The sequence below is a fragment of the Perognathus longimembris genome, chromosome 23, assembly GCF_023159225.1.
Source record: "Perognathus longimembris pacificus isolate PPM17 chromosome 23, ASM2315922v1, whole genome shotgun sequence".
NCBI classification, from domain to species: Eukaryota; Metazoa; Chordata; class Mammalia; order Rodentia; family Heteromyidae; genus Perognathus; species Perognathus longimembris.
In genome coordinates, this window is record NC_063183.1 from 19,011,782 (window position 1) to 19,030,259 (window position 18,478).

The 18,478-nt window shown below is 49.7% G+C and overlaps 1 protein-coding gene across 1 annotated transcript; it reads left to right on the forward strand.

Moving 5' to 3' along the window:
• The first annotated feature begins 1,228 nt into the window (after window positions 1-1,228).
• Oaz2 (ornithine decarboxylase antizyme 2) lies at window positions 1,229-16,056 on the forward strand. The gene is given in 7 exon segments (XM_048333127.1): window positions 1,229-1,265; window positions 1,699-1,792; window positions 12,044-12,119; window positions 12,121-12,201; window positions 13,711-13,886; window positions 14,627-14,712; window positions 14,876-16,056. Coding segments are annotated over 7 exon segments (681 nt in total). The 3' UTR covers window positions 15,007-16,056.
• The last annotated feature ends 2,422 nt before the right edge of the window (window positions 16,057-18,478 follow it).

Consider the following 18,478-nt stretch of genomic DNA (forward strand, 5'->3'; position numbering starts at 1 on the left):
AAGGAAAGAAAACTGAGAGGCAGGGAATGTGGCTTAGTGGCTGAGCGCTTGCCTGGCATGCATGAAGCCCTGGGTTTGATACCACATACACAGAAAAGGCCAGAAGTGGCGCTGTGGCTCAAGTGGTAGGGTACTGGCAAAAAAAAAAAAAAAAAAGAAAAGAAAATAGATTCAGTTGGGTGTGTTAGTGGTCACCTGTAGTTCCAGTTACTTAGGAAGCTGAGGTAAAATCATCACTTCAGACAGGTGAGCCTGAGAAACATGAGCTCCACCCCATGTCTGTGTTGGTAGCGGCTTGAACTTAGTGCCTCAGGCTGTTTCTTCCCCCCCCCCCCATTCGTCCTGGGGCTAGATCTCAGAGGCGGGTGCTGTCCCTGAGCTCTTTTGCTCAGGGTCAGCACTCTACCACTTGAGCCACAGCGCCAACTTTTTGCAGGTTAGCTAGATAGAGATAAGAGTCTCCAGGACTTTGCTGCCTGCTGGACTGGCTTTGAACTGTGATCCTCAGAACTGGGCCTCCTGAGTAGCTGGGCTCACAGGCGTGAGCCACTGGCTCTCAGTTCCCCAGCCCTGCTTTGTTTTTGAAGGCTATTTCAGTGGTGGAGTCTCACAGACTTTTCTGCCTGGGCTAGCTTTCAACTTGCACATGAGCATGAGACACTAGGGGGCCCACTCTATTTGGGGGACACTTGGGATTGGAGGCTGTCTGGAGCCTTAATGACTTCTAGTTTGTAGTGCTGCTCTGTCTGTGAAGCTAGCCTTCCCCCAGCCTCCACGTTAAGCACTTCACCTTGTATTGTGATGGCCTCTTTGTGCCTCTCCCCCGGTCAGATTGTGACATCCAAGGCAGGAACCTTGCCTAGCTGATCACTGAGTGTTCCTGGACTCTAACCCTACCCTGAAGCACATAGTAAGTAGCTACTCAGTGAGTGTTGTGGGACAAATGAGTGGATGTGACGAGGTGTCTGGATTGCAGTGTGGATGGATGGGGAACAGAGAGAGCTGAGGCCGTCAGTGATTGTTTAGAAGTGCCTGTCATTGTGATTACAGTGTGATTTGAGGGCCTTGTACACCAGAGATAGGTCTTTTGGCACAAATCGATGGTAAGGATCAGTGAATGGACAGTGGTAGGTCAGTGAATGGAAGTGGCGGTGTAATGTTACATGATCCAGCCAAGCAGCCTGCATTGATTGTAGGCCTGAGTCAACAGTGAATGGGTTTAACGGTGATGCCTGTGGTCACGACCTACAAAGAGGTGGCTTCAGGTGACCCTGTGATTGGCCAGTGACTTAGCTTTGCCCATTTACCTGAAATGTGTCTTCAAGATGCAGAGCTGACAGCTGAGGTATTGATCTGTATTGGGATTGGGAACGGTGTATTGAGATCATCTGTGGGCCTACATCAGACCGGAAATGGCCTTTATGTGTACTAGTTGCAGATGAATGGTTTCGTTTCATTTAATGAAATATATCTCCCCCCCAAAAAAGTAAAATAAATAAATAAATAAAAAATAAAATATATTCCCCCAAGACCTGCGGGTTGAGTTGATCCGACTATCCTCCGACATTCAGTGGCATCTTGTGGGTAGCGCTGTCCAGACCACGCCCATTTGCCTTCATCCCGCTCCCCCCGCAAACTGGTCCCCGGTGCGCCTGCGCAAAGGCGGGGCGGTGCTTTGCCCTTTGTTGTGGGCCCCAGTTTCCCAGGGCACCGCGCGGCGCTGGGGTGTGGCTATGCAGATGAAGCCCTCGGGGGGGCGGGGCAGTTGCAGCGTCGGCGGCGGCCGGGGAGGGTCAGTTGGAGGCAGGCGCTCGCTGAGGCAGGAGGAGGAGGGTTCTCGGCCCGTGGCCTGACAGGGACTTAGCCCGCAGAGGTCGGCCCACGCGCGCGACCCCACACCCACCCACTCATCCACCTGCCCACCCCCCTGCGCCGCCTCCTCCCACCCTGAGCTGAGCCGCCGAGGATGATAAACACCCAGGACAGGTAACGGCCCGGCCCAGGCTCCCCGCCCCCATCCTCCCCTCGGCTCCGGAGGCCCCCTCCCCCACCGGGCCGCCGCTCCCCGCGCCCCACGGCCCCGGCCGCCCCCGCCGAGGCCCTTCCCCACCCGGGGCCGCCACGGTCCGAGCGCCAGCCCCCGGCCCGGGGCCTCCTGCCCTCCTTCAGCCCCTTCCCTCCAGCCCGGCCCAGCCCCCTCCTCTGGGCCTCCTCCAGCTCTGAAGCCACCATTTCCCCCCTCCCCCGCCCCGTCCAGGCTCCCCCATACCCAGACTCTGCCTTCCAGTCAGGCCCATCCCTACCCCCCACCTTTTCTTTTTTCTTTTTCTTTTTCTTTTCTTTTCTCTCTCTCTCTCTTTTTTTTTTAAAGCCCCAAGGACCTGTGCCTCATTTCCCCAGACTGGGGTTGTTTCTTCAAACCGATCTGCCTGGTTGGCCTCCCGTCTCCCCCAGGTCTTTCTTAGGCCGCCCAGAAGTCACTTCATAGCTTGGAATCGCTCCCCGAGGAAAACGGCACCCCAGCCCGGCTCCTCGCATCCATCCCCCCTCGCCCCTCAGAGTCAAGCCCTGGCCTTCACTTCTCCACTTGGGCCCTGTACCCCCAGTCATCTCTCCTACACCCCCCCCCCCCCGCAGGCCTTTACAAGGATGCCCAGTCTGCCTTCCGTTCCTCACCCCAGCTTTGTCTTTTCTCTTCCTTCCTCCTTCCATACACTTCTCCCCTGTAGGCCCCATTTTCCTTGTCCCCTGTCTTCGTGTCTTTTTATTTACTTAAACACTCTGGACTCCTGTCTTTCATCCTGTTCCTCTAGTGGTGGTCTTCCTACTATTCTCAACACCTTTTAAACATCCCCCTCCCCCTCTAGAGCTCATCTTTCCTCTTTCTCACCCCTCTCATTTTAATCGAACCCCATCTTTAAGGTGGTTTATTAAATCTGAGAAACTCAGCCCTGCCTACTTCCAGTGGAGACCTTTCAGGGCAGCCTCCATTCCTTGCACTTCCGGTGCCTCCACATTCTGCCCTGTTCCCTGTATGGCTGGGCCTTTGCAAGTTTCCCTCATCCCAGAGATAGCTGTGCTTCTTTCCAGAGCAGCACAGTGAATTTCTAAACTTTCATCCTGTATCCTTCCTGCCCAAACCTGGCAGAATTCATTGCTCAATGTTTTTTTTCTTTCTCTCCTCTTTCCAAGCACCCTTCTCATCCATCTCCCTCAAATGCACCCATGTCAGCTCTCTGATTTTCTTATTCTCACAATGTATGTGTGTGTGTGTGTGTGTGTGTGTGTGCACCCACAAGCACGTGTGCAGTAGTGGAGCTTGAACTCAAGAGCCTGAGCACTGCCCCTTAGTTGTTTCTTTGCTCAAAGCTAGTGCTCTCCCACTTGAGCCATAGTTCCATTTCTGACTTTTTTGGGGGGGGGCTAATTGGAAATGAGTCTCATGGATTTTCCAAGTCTTTTCTGCCTGTGCTAGCTTCAAAACTCAGTCCTGATTACAGGCATCAGTCACTTACCTGTGTGTGGCTTTCGTTCTCAGTTAACTCCAGTTGCTCCTTATGTATTGGAGTGGCTTCCATTTTCAATTCTGACCCATTTCCCTTTTTTTTTTTTGTCCCTAGAAGCACATTAATTTCACACACCAGACCTTTGTCCTCAAGTTCTACCTTACGACCTCTACCCACAGTAACACCTCATTTTGCAAGCAAGATCTGTTCCCTATAAATTCTCCTTAAAAACTGCACCAAGGTTACCCCTAAATCAGATGTACTGCCTTTTACAAATTAATCATGCTCTTATTATTTTATTTTTTTTTGCCAGTCCTGGGGCTTGAACTCAGGGCCTGAGCACTGTCCCTGGCTTCTTTTTGCTCAAGGCTAGCACTCTACCACTTGAGCCACAGCGCCACTTCTGGCCTCTTCTATATATGTGGTGCTGAGGCTTCACATGTGCGAGACAAGCACTCTACCACTAGGCCACATTCCCAGCCCCCCACGCCCCTTGTTTTTGAGACAGTCTTACTGTGTAGTTCCTGGCTGGCCTTGAACTTGACTTGAGGTCCTCCTGCCCCAGCCTCAGCTTCATGAATGATGGGATTATTGGGATGCACCATCATGCCTAGCTTTTTTTTTGCCAGTCCTGGGGCTTGAACTCAGGGCCTGAGCACTGTCCCTGGCTTCTTTTGCTCAAGGCTAGCACTCTACCACTTGAGCCACAACACCACCTCCAACTTTTTCTGTTTAAGTGGTACTGAGGAATCGAACCCAGGACTTCTTGCATGCTAGGCAAGTACTCTACCACTAAGCTACATTCCAGCCCCAAATAAGGGCTTCCTTAATGCTTTTCTTGACATAGGGCTAAGCAACTCATGTTTTTTGTCAAAATTTGGGTTCCCTTTTCCTGAACTCCCTTCTCATTAAATGGTCTCTAACTTTCTCCTTTGTTTAGTGTTTAGCAGCACCCTTCAGTATTCCAACTGGATTTTCAGGGTTCTCCCCAACACACCCCACCCCATGGCAGTACTGGAGTTGGAACTTAGGACTTGCTTGGCTTAGCACTCTACCACTTGATCCACACCTCCAGCTCAACTTTTTTGCTGCTTAATTGGAGATGGAATCTTGAGCACTTTTCTTTCCCAGCTGACTTTGAACCTCAATCTCCAGGTCTTAGCCTCAGTAGCTAGCATTACAGGCTTGAGCCAGTGGTGCTCTCAGTATTTCCTTTTCCTTTGTTGGTTGTGGGGCTTGAACTCTGGGTGTGGACATTGTCCCTGAGCTTTTTCACTCCAGGATAGTACTTTACCACTACCACTTTGAGCCTCACAATTGAGCTTCCGGTGGTTAAAGAATTTCACTGATTTTTCTGCCCAGACTGGCTTTGAACCACGATTCTCAGATCTCAGCCTCCTGAGTAGCTAGAATTACAGGTTTGAGCCTAGTGCCCTGCTCGTGTGTGGTCTCTCTCTCTCTCTCTCTCTCTGTCTCTCTCTCGTGCCAGTAATAGGGGTTGAACTTGGGGCCTCTCATTCTTGCTTAGCTTTTTCTGCTATCAGTTGGTGCTCTTACCATTTGAGCTTGCCTTCAGTTCCAGCTTTTTGCTGGTTGGTTGGAAATAAGAGTCTCAAGGATTTGTCTGCCCAGGATGGCTTTTCAACCTGGGTCCTCAAATCTCAGCCTCTTGACTAGCTAGGATCATAGTATGTGCTACAAGTGCCCTATTATTCTCAGTGTTTCTTAGCCCTGGCTGCTTGTATGTAAAGTTAGTCCCCTGGCCCTCCCTCATGGATTGTTCTTTTAGGCCTAGGATGGGACCTGGTCATCAGCATATGTGTGTGTGTGTGTGTGTGTGTGTGTGTGTGTGTGTATGTATATATATATATATATATATATATATATATAATTTTTTTCTCTCTCTTTCTCTCCCCCCCCCCTTTCTTTCTTTTTGCCAGTCCTGGGACTTTAACTCAGGGCCTGAGGGCTGTCCCTGAACTGCTTTTTGTTCAAGACTAGCACTCTACAACTTGAGCCACAGTGCCACTTCTGGCTATTTCTGTTAATGTATTGCTGAGGAATTGAACCTTGAGGGCTGCATGCATGCAAGGCAACAAGCACTCTACCACTAAGCCCCATTCCTAGCCCAGCATATATATTTTAAAGCTCCTCCAGCTAATGTGAAACCAAGGTTGAAACACTTTGCCCCTGTTCCCAAGAAGGCTTCTTTTAGCCCTCTTTTACTGACAGGGGCTGCCGAGATTTCTAAGTCTTTTTCTGTTCGGTACTCTTGAAGTACCTAGAATACTAGCAAGAATCTCTTAAATTCTACTACCTCCTCTTAGCCATATTACCAGTTTTACCCACCCCCATTTCACCCTACATAAAGAAAATTCACTCTCCATGTCCTGCTTTGTTATGGTCCTGTGTGATCTATTCCTGTCTCCCAAACCCTCTTTATGTATAGTACCATTCTGCTTTTCTATGTTCCTTTTCTATCCCTCTTTGTATTGCCCTCTTTTATTCCATCTTTTCTAACGCGGTCTCTGTGGAGCTCAGTGGTGGCAGAGGTGGATGCAAAAGATGTCAATGGTGGTGAGGCTGTGTGTGCACACACACACGCTCACATACACACACACACCCGTGACAGGAATGAGAGGGGGAAGGAGATGGTGGAGGGGTTGGCAGCTGAGGTGGCTCCGCAGTCTCCTGTCTCCTCTGGAGTGCTTTGGACTCTTGTGGTCGAGGGATGCTAAGTCCTTTGCAGACTGGCCCAGAGAACTGAGAACTTGGGACCAACACTTAAGGTCCTCGCTGAGAATTGGCTTCATTTGCCTTCCAGTCGTGCTTCCCTTGGCAGTCTGCCTACATGGGAATGGGGGTGGGTGGGTGGGTTAGATTAGCTTAACCTGGAAAATTTCTTTCAGTTTCCTAAGTGGCAAAACAGGCTGGCTCCTTGGTAGTCTGAGGGGCTTGGCCGCATGTGAGGCAGGTGGTGGGAGGAGCCTGCCGCGCCGGCCCAGGGGCAGGAGCTGGGCGGAGGATCCAGCTCCTCCACTTTGGCCTGGGGGTGGGGTGGGGTGTGCGGGGTGTCTGGTTTCTTTGAGCTGTGACAATCCTGTTTCCCAGCCTCTGCTGGCCTGCCTCTTGACTTTCTGAAAGGAACCCCAGTGGAGCCCTAGCTAGGGATTTTGATAAGAGCCGGATGTCTTGGTGTTTTGCGTGGCGGAGAGGGAAGCTGGCTGGGAGTTTGGCTCCCCCCCCGGGTGGGGGATGGGCCACCCAGCTTCCCCAGCTCCAGAGAAAAACTGCGAAGGTGGAGGCTTGGTTTCCTGGAAGAAATAGTTGGGCAGTATGTTTTCAAAACAGATTTCTTCCTTCCCAGTACTGTTCTGATTGGTGTGTAACTCCATAATGCCAAGATTCCGGATTGGGGTGGGGAGGAAGAAGACACAAGTACAAACCACTTTATTATGTTTTTTGGAGGCTTTTGTTGTTTTTTGGTGGTTGTATGGGGGTTTGAATTCCTCAGGGCCTTGCCCTTGCTAGACTGGCTCTCTACTGATCCAGCCACATCTCAAGCCCTGGATGTGAGGTTTAAATAGACGAGGAAATCACACTTGTAGCTTTTCTCTGCCTGGAGTGGCAGGCGTGGGGAGACAGTGTGTGTCCAGGGCTTGCCAGTACCGTGTGTGGAGAATGGTTAGCTCTGGCTCCTTAGCAGTATGGGCTTTGGGGAGAAGCATCTGATTACGCAGGCGTGATTCAGGGGAGAGGGACAGAACACAAGAGCACACCGGAGTACCTGAGGCTCATCACTGAATGGTTTTCTGGCTAGTTACTCTATATCTGCCTGTTGAGTGCAGAGTGGAGAGAGCACAGCTTCTAAGGTGTACCTTCAAGGTATGCCGACAGACAGAGACAGAGAGACTCCCAGGAATCCCCCCAAATTGGAGGGGGATTTTTCAGAAAGCAGTGTGGACTAATAATAGAAAGTCCTCATTCTGCCAAGAAATCCAAATTTAGCCTCAGAGCTGCTCGGATATATGGAGAAAGGGGACTGAGGAACTGAGTAGAGGAATGTTACAAATGTGCATTTCTGGAAAATAAAGTGAGTAGTTGGTCTGTTTTTGAAGCAGTGTGCATTGTTGATTCAAGTTAAGCGTCATGATTGGGAACATTAATTGAAAGCCGTGGACTAGAAATGGCTGAGCGGCTGAGCAAGGATTCCGTTACTTGAAGCCAGTAAGATAGCTTTGGCTAGTAGCAGCAGCAGCTACAGGGGCCACAGCAGTGCAACATGCTTTCTGTGAGATAAGCCTTAAATTTCCTAGGTATTTGCTATTATATAAACAGTGATGTAACTCTGTCCTTGAAGGCCAGGCTTTTGAGCAGCTTACTGCCCACATGAGGTTTCATTGGAAAGCGTGATTCTCTAGGTGTACCTGCTATCAGCAATGCCATTAGCAAACCTCCAGCACCGACAGTCCACCTATTCTTGCTTCTTGTCACACATGTGTTTCTTGTGGGGAATCAACCCAAACCCAATTTTGCCTTCAGCCTGTGATTCAGAGAGGTGACGTCATTATCTTATAATCATGCTTAGCAAGTAAGACTCCTTTGGAATGCATAATGGCCCTAAGTGAAATGATTTATGCCTGGCATCTGTTTTTCAGATGAATAGGGAATTGACAGCTGTAACGAGCCTCTGGTCATCCTAGACTGGGGGTGGCCATCGCCTCCCACCTTTCTTCCTATTTCTTCTTTGCTCAGTGTGATGGTAGGCTTAGATTAGTTGAGTTTACGTAAGGATTAGTCACCAGAGATATTCCTAGTCTCAGTAAAAGCAGCCTGTGAGGGTTATGAGAGCCCTCTGGGTGGGTATTCTGTGAGGCAGGGCCAGGGACATGTTTTTTTGTTTTTAAAGGAAATGAATGTAAAATACTAGGAATGTGACTTTCGGGTAATTTTTCCTTTTTGGTGCTGTTACTGGGGCTTGAACTCAGGACTAGAACACTTGCCCTTAGCTTTTTTGCTGAAGGCTTGTGCTCCATCATTTGAGCCACAGCTCCACTTCTAGCTTTTGGTTGGTCAGTTGGAAATAAGAGTCTCATGGACTTTGCTACCCAGGCTGGCTTCCAACTGTGGTTCTTAGATCTCAGCCTCCTGAGTAGTTAGGATTCCAGCTGTGAACCACCAGTGCCCAGACCTGGTTTTTGGATCTTTTCTTTGGGAATTGAAAGGTAGGTAAATACTGAGGCCATCGTGAAGGGGTTGAAGAGATAGGAAGAGACTGGCTGAAGTGAAACAAGATCCAAGTGAACGAGAATTTGAACTCAAGCAGTAGGTTGAGTTCTACTATGCTTTGAGCAAAGTAAATGTAGAAATGGAAACTGATTAACTAGAAGTGGGTTTCTTTTTTTTTTTTTTTTGTGGTACTAGGGTAGAAGCTAGGGCCTTAAGCATGCTAGGCAGACACTCTATCCCTGAGCGACATCCCCCTCCTTAGAAGTGATATTTCATTGTTATCTTTTGGGGAGGTTTGAATTCAGAGCCTGGGGGCTGTCCCTCACATTTTTGCTCAAGGCTACTGATTTACCACTTGAGGCACTGTTGTACATGGAGCTTTTTAGTGGTTAATTAGAGATAAGAGTCTCACTGACTTTCCTGCTTAGGCTGGCTTTGAACCTGATCCTCAGATCTCAGCCTCCTGAGTAGCTAGAATTACAAGCATGAACCAGTGGCACTCAGCTTTATTGTTATCTTTAAGTAGTTGTACAAAGAGTTTGGAAGTCATCCTTGAAGATATCAAGATATTTAAGCTTCAATAGTACCCCAGTGATTTCTTAAAAAATTTATTTATTGCCAGTCCTGGCGCTTGAGCTCAGGGCCTGAGCACTGTCCCTGGCTTCTTTTTGCTCAAGGCTAGCACTCTGCCACTTGAGCCACAGTGCCACTTCTGGCTTTTTCCGTATATGGTGCTGAGGAATTGAACCCAAGGCTTCCTGTATATGAGGCAAGCACTCTACCACTAGACCTTTTTCCCAGCCCTACCCTAGTGATTTTAAAATAGGATTTATGAAAATTTGATTAGCATCAAACTTTATCAGGAATATATCTGCCATATACCCTGCTTATTGGTAGCCAGTGGACCTGCTAAGGACATGCCACACAGTAGTTTTACAGGTATTTTATGTTCTTATTTTTGCTATACGGGATATCAAACCCAGGGCCTTATGCATGGTAGGCAGGTGCTCTGCCTTTGAGCCTACAAGGGCTGCAGTGAGATAGGTCCAGAGCCCTCCAATGTATCCCAAGGGATGTTAATTAACAATGGCTTTTTCTTTAACAACTGAGGAAGTGAAACGTAAGGTACTAATGTGTGGCTTGAGTCTCCCCTGAATTGCCTTGGCTGCTGGATACCTGTACCCTATTTCCAGCTTGGTCTATTTTTTCTTCTCTAAGCAGGACCAGTCCAGCTGGATGCTTTGGCTTGGTTTGATACATTTAACCCTCCCTAATCAGCCTGATCTTTTCAGCCTCCGGACTGAGCTGCTTAGGTCAATCTTTTCGGTGGGGATTTGAGCTGTACCTGCCCCCAGTAGAGTGACCCGCATGTAAGGAAGGATTGGAAAGAGCTGAGCTGAGCCAGTTAGAAGTAAGACTGAATTGAACATGAAGCCTCACTTGGTTTGGAGCTTGTGACAGACTTGTGTCTAGAAGCCACCTTCTCTTATGCTTAAATTCTTCGTCAGTGTTCCTAATGTGGTGGTTGATATAATTTGCTGTCACACCATTTGAACACTAAAGTCAGTATTAGAAGAAAAAGCTGTTGCTGGGCAATTTTGTACCCTTTATTTTCTTTAACCACTCATCCCCCTTCTCTTCCTTTCAGAAAGGAAGTGAACTCAGGGCCTGGGTGCTGTCCCTGACCTCTTTTGCTCAAGGCTAGTGCACTAGCACTTCACTTTGAGCCCCAGCACCACTTTCAGTTTTCTGGTGGTTCACTGGAGTCTCACAGACTTTCCTGCCTAGGCTGGTGTTGAACCACGATCCTCAGCTCAGCCTCCTGAGTAGCTAGGATTACATTACTGGGTGATCCAGGGGTGCAGGCATTCCATTGGAGGTTCAAGCCTGTGCACAGTTCCCTAAGAGCTCCATTTCCCCCAAGAAAGAGCCACGTATGCTCTTAAGCTCCTGCTTGTGAAATCGCTTGTGGACAGCGGGCTCACGCGTGGACTTGATGTCTCAGCCACATGCTGGTCACAGGCTTGTGTGTGCGGTGCTAAGGCGCCTCTACAGCCAGCAAGTGTGCGCTCAGTTGTGTTGCACTTGTTGCCCAAGGTTGGTGTGACATGTGTGGTCAAGCAAAAGACAATGGGAAGATCAGTCCCCTCACACCACTTCAGGGGTGAGAAACCTTCCACTCGCAGCGCTTGCTGATTGCTATGGTCACAATATTTCTTGCTTGACTGGTTCAAGCAAGTGACATGGTGTTACGTGTGGTTTCAGCACCCGTATCACTCTGGGTACCCCAAGGCTGTTGTGTTGTCCTGTGCTAGGTCAGGGTGTATGTGTACACCCAGTTCTTTCCCTGCGTCTTCACTGGTCCTTGGTCTGGGGGTCACCCTAGGCAGCCACTAAATCAGAGTCAAAGAAAGCTTGGAGTTCATCTAGAGACCTGTGGGGGCCGCCTGCAAGTCATGCCATGGCCAGCAAGGGCATAATACCACGAGGTGACAAGAAACGGCCGTGGGCGCTTCTGTTCCCATAATCCAGCCAGTCCTAATCAGGTTCCAGTGTGTGTGGCTTCTCCCCGCCCCGCCGAGTTACCCTGCGCCTTCACCACGCGCAGCGCAGCTCATGAAGGGGATCAGCAAAGGAGGGCAGGGGCAGTACAAACCCATACTCTGCTCTGGGCTCCAAATCCTGTTTGGTTTTTTTGTCTTTTGTAGTACTGCATTCTGTCACTTGAGCTATCTATGCCTTCAGTCCATCACACGTGGTTAATACAGAGATAAGAGTCCAACAAATTTTCCTGCCTAGGCTAGCCTCAAACGTCAGTCTTTGTGTTCTCTGCCCATTTGGTTGTATAGGCACATTTCTGGCTAGACATAGCCAGCCCTCTTTTTGGTTGTTGGTCATGGGGCTTGAACTCAGGGCCTGGGCACTGTTCCTGAGCTCTTCGGCTCAAGGCTGGCGCTCTACCACTTTGAACCACAGTGCCACGTCTGGTTTTCTGGTGGCTAGTTGGAGATGAGTCTCACAGACTTTCCTGCCCGGGCTGCCTTTGAACTGCCATCCTCAGATGTCAGCCTCCTGAGTAGCTGGGATGACATCGGGAGCCACCGGTGCCTGGCATAGTCGGCCCTTTTGACTTTTCAGAATGCTGGGTTCATTCAGGAGAGTGGAAGTTTTCCAAGAAGCTCAAGGAGACAGGGACTTGAGTGGCAGGGTGTGGCCTTTGGGCTTACGGAGGGCAAGTGGAGGCAGAGCAGGGTTGGGGCAGGATGCAGGTCTTGTGTTGACTGCGTTCCCTTCTCTGTCTCTTGCAGTAGTATTTTGCCTTTGAGTAACTGTCCCCAGCTCCAGTGCTGCAGGCACATTGTTCCGGGGCCTCTGTGGTGCTCCTGATGCCCCTCACCCACTGTCGAAGATCCCCGGTGGGCGAGGGGGCGGCAGGGATCCTTCTCTCTCAGCTCTAATATATAAGGTAAGTAGGGCCCCGGGCGGGAGGCGGGGACAGAACCTGCCGGGATGCCAGCTGGACTGTTGGTATTGGGGTTTGAACTTAGGGCCTCACTTAAGGTCTCATACTTACTAGGCTGGTGCTCTGTACTGCTTGAGCCACACCTCTGACCCTGTTTTTGCTGGTTATTTTTTTTTTTTGTTTGTTTTTGTTTTTTTAGCCAGTCCTGGGCCTTGGACTCAGGGCCTGAGCACTGTCCCTGGCTTCTTCCCGCTCAAGGCTAGCACTCTGCCACTTGAGCCACAGCGCCGCTTCTGGCCGTTTTCTGTATATGTGGTGCTGGGGAATCGAACCTAGGGCCTCGTGTATCCGAGGCAGGCACTCTTGCCACTAGGCTATATCCCCAGCCCGTGGTTATTTTTGATAGATTCTCCACCATGGTTTTTTTTTGCACCTTGGTCCTTCTGCTTTTGGCCTCCCAAGAAGCCAGGATTACCGGTGTAAGCTACGGGGTCCAGGCAGTAGTCACTTTTGCTAGTGAACAGTAGGGAGCTGGGCAGACGCCACTGAGGCTGCCACGTAGCCTTTCCAGATTCTTAGCACCAATTGCTGCCTTTTAATCCACTGGTTCAGCCTAGGTTAGCAGGCAGCGAGTCCTAGTGCGACTGGGCCTCAGGGAGATAATAAGGACTCCATATTCTCCCTGGAAGCTGGCTGTGGTTGATGGGGGCCCCAGCCAAATCCTCATAAATAGCCTTTTTTTTTTTTTTTTTTTTTTTGTGGAGACAGGATCCAGCTAAGCAGCCCAGGCTGGCCTTGAACTCTGGAGATCCTCCTGTCTTGGCCTCCCAAGCATTAGTGTGCATCCATCACTACAGTCTCATTTGTTTTTCATGTTTCCTTCATAGAAGGGAAAGAACATGGTGTTGGAAATAGTTTTGGCTTTTAGTCAAGGGGCGGGGCGTGGGGTTTGGATTTTAACACTACTATTCATTACTTTGGGAGCCTTATGTCTGTTACTTCAAATTCCAGTGGAGATATTAATGCCCATCTCAGGTGCTTGCATGGTAAATGAAGTAATGCCTGGGACTCTACCTTGGACAGTACTTGGCACCCAGTGGAGACTTTGTAAATGTTTTCCTTCCCATAATTCTGGCTCATTTGTGGGGTACCAGTGGTTTCCATCGGTAAAGCTAGCTACTTGGCAGGCTGAGAGCAGGATGGAGATTTGAGGCCATCCTGGATCTCAAAAATAACCCAGAAAAGCAGGATTGGAGGTGTGGCTTAGGTGGTGGAGCACTAGCCCAGCAAAGTGTGAAGCCCTGAGTTCAAACCCCAGTATCACTTCCCCTTGATCTATGCTACCCTGAGATTGGCCCAAGAGGCTGGGGTGTATGGTTCAAGTGGTAGAGTGCCTGCCTAAATTCCAGTGTTGCCAAGCAAAAGCAAAAGCCTTGGCTTGCCAAGGGATGCACATGGGCTAGGGGCCTGCAGTGTGGCCAGCAGCGGTGATGTCCTGTCCTCTCCTCCCAGGACGACAAGCTCACTGTGACCCAGGACCTCCCTGTGAACGATGGCAAACCTCACATCGTCCACTTCCAGTACGAGGTCACTGAGGTGAAGGTCTCTTCCTGGGATGCCGTCCTGTCTAGCCAGAGCCTGTTCGTAGAAATCCCGGATGGATTATTAGCTGATGGGAGCAAAGAAGGGTAAGGCTGGCGTGCTGGAGTAGGCAGAGGGGCGAGCGAGGAAGGTCTCCTGGCATACACGGGAGGGCAGGTGTGTATCAGGGTCACAGACCGTAGGAGAATTTGCATCTTCTCTTCTAGCTCTAAACTTGCCAAGCAGATCCCATTCTGTAACAGGTTATATTTAGCCAGTTAAAACAGGCCTCCTTTAGGTTATAATTAAAGCAGACAGTTATCACATTAACCAAATGCCTACCAGTTAATTGTCCCTTGGTTCAAGATTCCCAGCCAGCATCCAGTCCCCTCTGCCATTGTACTGGGGTTTGGTGCAGAAGGCCACCAGGCTCCCACACAGCAGTAGCATTTCACTGGCCTGGGCTCTGGGTAGCCTTTCTGTTATTTAAGCAATCTTGAGGACAGTTCTCTGAGTGGCCCAGCCTGTTGAGAAAACCCTTTAAGGCAGCGTCGGGACCCCCTGGGTAACAAGATTCAAGATTCATTCTCAGTCCCAATTTCTTGTGAGCCGCTTTACTTTCAGAGGAAGAACTCTTATTGTAGGAGGAGATAACTCGATAACATTTTTCTCAGGGATGGTGATTTACTTTTTTTCTGAACTCAGGGCTTTTGGGGTCCTGAGTTCCTTATCCCTAGAGAGTGTGTATTGTACTGGCTCAGAACAGCCTTTTTTAGGGGGGTGGGGGAGATGAGAAAGGAGGTCTTGGGAGTAATGTGTGAGTCATTTTCTTTTTTCTTTTTTGCAGATTGTTAGCACTGCTAGAGTTTGCTGAAGAGAAGATGAAAGTGAACTACGTCTTCGTCTGTTTCAGGAAGGGCCGGGAAGACAGAGGTTAGGAGTGAAAACTGTGAGAACTACAGGCGTGGGGAAGAAGATGGGGGGCGCAGCACCTTCGGGGAAATCACGGTGGTGGGGGCCTTAGTGCTGATTCCATCTGTTTCCATTTTTCCGTACTCTGAGTCCGCTCTCGCGTTTCTGCTCTTATCTCCTGCAGCTCCACTCCTGAAGACCTTCAGCTTCTTGGGCTTTGAGATTGTGCGCCCAGGCCACCCCTGCGTCCCCTCTCGGCCTGATGTGATGTTCATGGTTTACTCCCTGGACCAGAACTTGTCCGATGAGGACTGATGGTCATAGAGGATGCTTTGCCCAAGAGCTGCCGCGGGGGGTGAGGGGGAGTTAGGCAGCCATGGGACAGAGGAGAGGGGTTCTCGCTGTCTAGGCAAGGACGCAGAGGGGCTCGGGCTGAGGGTTGCCTGTTGTGTTCTTGGAGTTGACTCGTTGACATTGTTTTCCATAAAGAACAGTATAAACATATTATTCACATGTAATCACCAATAGTAAATGAAGATGTTTATGAACTGGCATTAGAAGCTTTTTAAATTGCGCTGTGTGACGTGCTCTATCTAGCCTAGGGGAGGACACTGCCGAGAGGGGGAGGGGCTGTCTGCACCTCGGGCCCAGAGGCCTCATGGGCGGCACCGGCAGGCCCAGGTTTCCCTATTGTTGGACTTTCATTTTGGATTTGTAAGACTTCATATTTTCTTCCTTTGCTTCCAGTCACCCCCAGGGCTCCTGGGCAGTGTCCCTGGGTTTTTTGACACCCCACCTGGGCTTCTCTATGTGCATTTGTGTCTGGCCTGGTGTACGCGGGTCTGACCCCTTCCTTCTTTACAGCTTAGTGTTATTCTAGCATTTGGTTAAGCTGGCTTAATCTGTTTGTTACCAGTGCATTTGAAATAGGGGCACTGAAGTTCACTTCCACTACTAGGGCCTTTTTGGGTTTTTTTTGGGTGCCTGAGCCTTATGGAAAGCCAGGTTCCATTTCTCGGATGACCACTAAGGGTTTTTGCTCCAGAGGCCGAGGCCCTGAGATTTCCTTCCTCAAGTTACGATGAGTAAGGAGGAAGAAGCCAGAAGCCGAGAGGGAATCTGTTCTTAGAGACTGGATGCCTCTGGCTGCCTCTCCCAACAGGTCTGAGCGACGCCTGGGCCCCTGCTTTGCAGAGCCTTAGAGGTAGGTTTTGGGGTGGAAGTGGCCTGGCCTTTTGTGTTTTCACTGAACAGCTTGTTGTAAGGGGAGAAGAAAGGGGGAAGAGATCTAGATTGGGTGAAGGGAGTGGGGTGTCAGGGAGGCAAGTGTGTTATGTTATTGTGTCAATAAACTGATTTAAAGTTGTGGTTGGTCTATTCTTTATTCTTATACCAGGACCAACTTCCTGTCCCTCCCAGAGCCTAACTTCATATGGCTGCGGTACATGTTTTTGAGGAAGAGGCTGTCTTTTGCAGGACAGAAACTGGTCAGGGTCTCTGGGGCCACGTTCTACTGTGAGGCGTGGGGTTCCTGGGAGTCCCCTAGAGACGATGTATGTTCACCAGCTTCTTCTAACAAGACTGGGTTCGGGCTTTTGCACCGAGTCACCTGCCATGTCATTTTTGAGATCTTTGAAGGAAGTAGCACACACCTCTCCTATTCTAGTTCCCTCCTTTTGCAGCTCAGCTTCTGGTCCCTCGGCATCACTGGCCTAAAAAGAATCATCTCAGCGGCACTATAGGGAGCCAGAATCCCCTTGTTTTTTCCCATTTCTCTTAAAAATTTCCCCTTTGCTTTTTTTTTTTTTTTTTTTTTTTTTGCCAGTCCTGGGCCTTGGACTCAGGGCCTGAGCACTGTCCCTGGCTTCTTCCCGGCTCAAGGCTAGCACTCCGCCACTTGAGCCACAGCGCCGCTTCTGGCCGTTTTCTGTATATGTGGTGCTGGGGAATCGAACCTAGGGCCTCGTGTATCCGAGGCAGGCACTCTTGCCACTAGGCTATATCCCCAGCCCTCCCCTTTGCTTTTACTGCCTCCTGGAGATTTTACAATTGTTGACTGTTGACCCTTCAGTTTCTGTGGGACTGTAGCTCATTTCCATGGAGCCTGGGCTCTACCTGACAAACATTCAAAGTAGCTCAACACTTCCACTCCCACAGTGTTAGAGAAAGTCTAGGACTTATACTTGAATCAGATGGCCCGAAGCTGTCCTACACTGAGCGGATGATTTAGCTAGAGGCAGCTCAAGAGTGGTAGGCAGGTCAGGCTTAAGATGTAAAACCCAATGAATCTACAGTACACAGGAATTTAAAAAAAAAAAAAAAAGTTCAGTTTAGTCCTTTACTTCCCTCCAAAGCTGGCAAACTGGATGGGAACACTGGAGATTTCTGCTGCCATCTGTTGGCGGGTCCTGTTCAACACAGCCAGAGTTAAAGGGCTGAATTAGAAAACGCAGGTACCTAAGATTTTCCTTTCACCAAAAAACCTGGTTATTGAAGACTTCTGACCGGGGGCAGGGGAAAGAAGACACCCAAAGGCTGCACTTCAGTTAAAAAAGGACTAGAATCTAGGAGTGGCGGTATTGGGGAGATCCGTGAAAGGCAAACTAAGTCTAAATTTAAGAACAGGGACATTAAAAACTTTATTTAATAAATACAGCAAATAATTTAAAAATATACCTCAATTCCAAAGCCAATTAAGAAAAAGAAGTAGAGACAAAGGGAAAAGATGGGAGAAGGTGGAGAAGGGGAAAAAGGAGGGACAAGGGTTTGGCTGAGCTCCTCTGAGGCTGACCGAATGCTCTTGACTCATAAGCCTATAGCCCTTGTTCTGAGGGAGGGTCCCCAGGCAGGAGTGGTCCTCTGGTCTCTAGGGGGTAGTGGAGGGAATCTGGAATCTCGGGGTGAGTAGTTTCCCACTTGTTCCTAAATAACACATCCTAACTCCCAGGCAGTTCTAAGTCAACGCTTCTGGCTGCATAGTTTCACAAGTGGCATTCACAGCCAGGGCCTTTGGGAGACGGTCCCAGAGCACCCCAGCCTCCAAAGCCACGCTGGTGAATGGGATCTGAGGGCAGAGAGGGGGGAGGCCCAGGCACAGGATGAAGCTTCTGAACTAAGCCCAGTGGCCAAGCCAGAAGACAGCTGTGGGCAGGTTGCCTGGACACTGCCATTAAGCTGGGAAAGGTGAAGCTGAGGATGCATTTGGCGCCGGACCAGGAAGACTGGGAATCGAGGGAGAACAGGAAGGACGGGAGGGAGGAGACAGCTCAGCAGCACACTCCAGGAGAAATAACCAGCAGCCCTCACAGATTTGTGATTGTCTCTTAAAAAGATTTATTTTCTCTTCTTGCCTGAGTGTACAAAGGCAAAAAGAGTACAGTTTGTATATATATTTATATATATATTTATATATATATATAAAAAAACAAGGAACTTGGTAATGTACACTTTACAGAAGGGAAGAATCAGGAAGACTGAAATTAAATCCAACAGAGCAACGCCAATGGAACAAAAGCTATGAACAGCAACACTGCCCCTCCAGCCCGGGCCTCCAGCTTGCCCCAACCTGCTCCCAGCGGGAGGGCTGAGCACCAAGGCAAGCGGGTGGGCTGGGGCAGGAGGGGCGGGGAGCAGGGCCGGGGGCCGCCCTGGCGGGGGAATCACTGGGGAGCTTCCTGGGATGCCCTGGTAATAAACGACAAAGGCCCAAGGTTAGGGGGCCAACTAGCTGCCCAGTTGAATCATGGGGGCATCAGAGTAGACACTAGGATGGTGAGAAGGGGATATA